Source organism: Lissotriton helveticus, chromosome 2_1 (assembly GCF_964261635.1).
Source record: "Lissotriton helveticus chromosome 2_1, aLisHel1.1, whole genome shotgun sequence".
NCBI classification, from domain to species: Eukaryota; Metazoa; Chordata; class Amphibia; order Caudata; family Salamandridae; genus Lissotriton; species Lissotriton helveticus.
Window position 1 is genome coordinate 233,270,621 of NC_136059.1, and position 4,944 is coordinate 233,275,564.

Genomic DNA, 4,944 nt, shown 5'->3' on the forward strand with positions numbered 1-4,944 from the left:
TGACGAGCTGAGCTGGTCATGAGCACCGGAACACCGTGCCTCATGACGAGCTCGTCATGAGCATGGAAAAGGTTAATGCTGCCTTGGTAATAGGGCCCCTTTCACACTAAAATTAGCGTGAAAGGGGCGTGCAGTGGGTATTGCGGTCGGCGTTCCACTGCAACATCCATTCACTTTGACGCTGCCACCTATTATCAAGAGAGGCGATAATAGGCGGCAGCGCCGAACTTAAGACCTGAAAAATCCTGGTCTTAAGGAGGAGAGATGCCTCATTTCAAGCAAAATGCCAAGGTTTGTTTATGTACAGGAAGGTGTCCCTTCCTCAGTGGCGGCTGGTGACATTTGAAAGTGGTGGGGCAGAAACTCGTCAGCATACTGCACCATAGCGAGCGAGCGTAGCGAGCGTGCCCGAACCCCCTAAGGAGGGTTCGGGGGGAATTCCCCCCGAGAAAATTTTGAAAAATTAGTGGAAAAATGGTGCATTTTCAAGAAAATTTGAGGAAGCAGGAAGGTTAATAAAGCAATTGTGAAAGTGCAGGTATTACATTATTAAAGAGCTGTCATATAACATAGGTAGCTGCTTATTCAGTATAACCACAGAGCTTTATAACAGACTTCAAGATACAATGCTGAGAACCTCACAGATTGTTTTTATTTAAACTGCAAACAAAAGAACCAACTAAACAGGTCACAAACTATCACCATTCAACATATTTACTTTTTGTATCTAAATTCTGCACGTCTGTCTTTAAGCGCAGCAAATTTTTCAATTTCTTGAATGTTAAAGTCAGCAATATTTTGAACAAGCTCGCTCTCTATAGAGAGCATTGCTAATGCATTGAGTCTTTCCTGAAGCATGGTGTTCCTCAGGAATGTCTTAATCCTATTTAAGGTGGAAAAAGATCGTTCTGCCTCTGAGGTGGTCATAGGAGTGGTAATTACTATTTTTAGTAAAGCTACTGTCTCTGTAAATGTCTTTTCCATATGAAGTTCATGCATTAAAGACAGCAAAGACCTGGCATTTGTGGCCTTCTGGTACACAGGCATTGAGTACATTACTGTCAACTCACTTTTCAGGTCCTCTTGGTTGAGCATCGGATAAGCCTCCACAGCCGCATGCAGAGCATGCTCAGGGAAGGAATCATTATATTTGGCAAAGTATGTACTTTCCAATAATGCGGCACTCTCCAAATGTTTTGTGAAAGCAAAACGGTCTTGTGCATGTACAATTACAATGTCACATATCTCTTTTGCCCTTTGTACCAGAGTGGTGATGTTTGTCCTGTGGTTTGAAAAAATTGAACCGGCTGGCAGTTGGCTGTCTAAATTGTCAACCTCATCTCTCACTTTGTTTATGCTTGCGACAAAGTCCGTGGTACATCTTTTCACAAAGACAGTATCTATGTCTCGTCCTTGTAACTGATTGTATAAACTCTCGACTTTTAACATTATCTTATCAAATAAAAATAGAAAGAACTGAAACTCTCTATCGTTTAATGTTCTAGCAAAGCCACGGGCTTCACTGTGACTTGTGTAATCAAAGGTTTCATTGGTTTCTATGGCTTGAAAACATTTCACAAGGTCCTCCCTATATTGAAATATTAGTTGGACTGTACGTACGTTATAGTTCCAACGAGTTGAGGCTCCCCTCGGAACCCTTTTGTCCACAATCTCCTGAAGTGCTTCCATTCTTTTTGGGGAACGTGAGAAGAATGCTGCCATGCCTCCTATATCCTTAAAGAAAATTCGTGTCTCTCGGATCTTCGATACTGCCTGTTGCATGATAAGATTAAGTTGGTGTGCATGACAGTGCACATAATGAGCATACGGGTAGACATCTCTAATTCTTTTCTGTACGCCACCATGGCTTCCACTCATTACGGACGCACCATCATAGCTTTGTGCAATAAGTTTTTTTCTTTGATGTACCTCTGGGAAAATAAAGTTGAGTTGATGCAGTAGAGCAGCAGTAATGGTTTCTGCAGTGGAGTTTTTTAAATGAGTGAAACCATAGAACCGCTCCACAACATTATAGCCTTTGTCCAGGTACCGAAAGACTAATACGGACTGCGTTTGTGTGGCCACATCAGTGGTGTCATCAGCCTGAATAGCCACAAAGTCTGTGTTTTGCAACTCTTGGACAATATGGCTTCTCATAATTTCTAGCATACACTCCAGTAGTTCATTTTGTATCGTTTTAGAGGTGCCCTTAAAGACTGTAGCACTTGCTAAATGTGATTCCATTTCCTTGTCTAGGCTTGCTACTAAATCTACAAGACCCATGAATATTCCAGGATTTGTGGACCCTTCCGATTCATCATGGCCTCGCAATGCCAGTTCGAAAGCACCACAGAAACGAATGCAATCAATTATTTTCGATAGTATGTGTCTATTTCTATCAACTGTTTGATTGTGTTTCTGTATTGTTTGTCGATATGCATCGCTGATGTGCTGCTCAATCGGTGCGTCTCCTAACATTCCCAGTCTCGTCACGTTTTCCATATGCTTTTTTGAGTGTGCATGCTTCTTTATTTTTTCAGACAGATGCTTCAAGTCCAACACGCCTTCTTTTGTCCAAGTAAATTCACCATTAAACAGCAAGCAGGGGAAGCAGAACAGTCTGTTTTTTGAAGGGCACCCTGTAAGCCAATCAGCTTTTGTGTACCAGGTTTTGGAGAAGGTACGATTGTAACATTTTCCTCTGTCCTTGGTAACTTGTTGGAGTTGAAGGTCAGGCTGATGAGGTCCTAACCTCTTTATCTGTAGTTTATCTTCTAGTGGGCGTGCATGGAATGACCGTGTAATTAACTCTTGTACCGTATTCATCTTGCTGATGCTGTCCGTACCAATATGAAAGAAGCCTGTCAATAGTCAAAGTACAACGTATAAGATTTGGTGCAATAATATCAAGTGTCAGTACAAATACATATATCTTGTGCATGACAGCAAGTGATATAGCTCCAACAGCTCATGTTAATGGCCAGCCAGGGGTGGCATAATACATGCTCCAGCCCCTGGTAGGCCTTGGGTGCACCTATGCCCTAGGTACCTATGGTACACTATACAGGGACTCACAAGAGTGACCCAATACCCAATTGGCAAATGCACCTAAAGTACATTGTGTGAATTTAGAGAGAGAACAGCTGTGCTGTGGGTCTGATTAGCAGGCCCACAGCCTTTCTAAGTCATAAACCAGAAAAGCAAAAAGCAAAGAAATGGGGTAACCATAGGAAAGCAGACCCTACTCTCCTACATAACGCTCCCCTTTGGACAACAGGATAGGGAAAAAAATACAGCCTGACTGCCTGCTTCCTCTGTGTGCCATAGTGGCACTGAAACAGACACAGTTTGAGGGCCTTTAACAAGGCAAGGATAGATAGTGCCTTTAACAACCATTATTGGCCAAAGCACAGGGCTAAGGGCAGGCTCAGTATTATTAAATTCCATCCAGTCAGGGTACAATGTTCAGAATGTGCACCTACCCCAACCACCATGTAGAGTGAGTGACCACAAACATAGCCCTATCTCCAAGCTACAAAAAAGTATCATCAGTTTCCTTACCTTGAACACGGTTGTTTGCTGGGTCGTAGCCGGGATGAAAGAGCAGCAAGGAGGTTGGGCCTCTTGTTCTTTCTCCAAAAATTGCCCAAAAAGTTGGGTAAAGGTTCAGGTTGTCAGGCTTTCACAGGTGCTGGAAATAAAAATATAACAAATTATTTTTGAGACATTAGGGTAATCAAACAAAGACTGGGGGGGGGGACATAACAGTACAATTTTAACCTTGCAGTTTTCAATAGTTCACTGTTGTATGTTAGGATTTTTACTTACGAACTGGAAGTGACAAAATGATTTAACTGAGAAATGCAGTGACTCACTGACCTATTTACAGCATTTTGTGATCTGCATCAGGTACATGTTCTTTGCAGCAGGCGCATTAACCTTATCCGCTACCTTTCCATGAGTCAAAACTTTCATTACACAAAACTCTGATCTCTCTCTAGGAAAAACATTAACAATATCCTTGGTGCAACAACATTTATAAGGTCCCAAAGGCGCGACCTGTAGGCTATGCCAATGTAAATACTGGCTGACAAATTCGAATAGCGGCTGCCCAAATCTATCTACAAGCCACAGGTAAGAGTGCTGGAAAATTCAAATGCTTTAGACGGTGGGCGAAAACATTGCGAAGAGAGAGAAATTGCACCCCTTATGCTAACACCTGTTTGGCACCTGTTTATGAGTGCCCTAAACTTAAATTGCTGTCTAACGTTTGCTCCTCACTTTGCTCACCAGTGTTATTTTTGTAAACTGCCAACTACTCACATTTCCCACCAGTAAACACTCTTACCTGTGTTTTCGAACTGGAATCAAATGTGACAAGATAAACACACAATTTAAAGAAATCTATTGAACTACAGCATGATTATTTCTAGGAGTTCTGCAGCATCCCTTCACGCTCACTTCCAGCGCCTATGCCTTAAGGATAAAAGATGGACAGTGAGTCAATGTTAAATCATATCTAGGGATGAAGGGCTCCCGGCCAGTAATGTTACATCAGATGTAGGGGTAAAGGGCTCAAAAGGCAGCGATGTTACCACAGCAGGAGGGGTGAAGAGCACACATGGCAGTATTGCTACATCATATCTAGGGATGAAGGGCTCACAGGGCAGTAATATTCCATCAGATCAAGACATAAAGAGCTCACGGGGCAGTAATGTTACATCAGATCTAGGAGTAATGGGTCCATGAAGCAGTTATGTTACTACAACTGCAGGGGAGAATAGCACACATGGCAGTAATGTTACATCAGATCAAGACATAAAGAGCTCACGGGGCAGTAATGTTACATGAGATCTAGTAGTAATGGGTCCATGCAGCAGTTATGTTACTACAACTGCAGGGGAGAATAGCACACATGGCAGTAATGTTACATCAGATCTGGGG

General features: G+C 42.5%; 1 protein-coding gene across 1 annotated transcript; it reads right to left on the minus strand.

Annotated features, from left to right (window-relative positions):
• Nucleotides 1-631: 631 nt before the first annotated feature.
• On the minus strand, nt 632-3,691 carry LOC144819285 (zinc finger MYM-type protein 1-like). The gene is made up of 2 exons (XM_078677249.1): nt 3,562-3,691; nt 632-2,861 (listed from the first exon to the last, which is right to left on the minus strand). Exon 2 carries the CDS (start codon nt 2,824-2,826, stop codon nt 715-717), a length of 2,112 nt encoding a protein of 703 aa, XP_078533375.1. The 5' UTR covers nt 2,827-2,861; nt 3,562-3,691; the 3' UTR covers nt 632-714.
• Between the last annotated feature and the right edge of the window lie 1,253 nt (nt 3,692-4,944).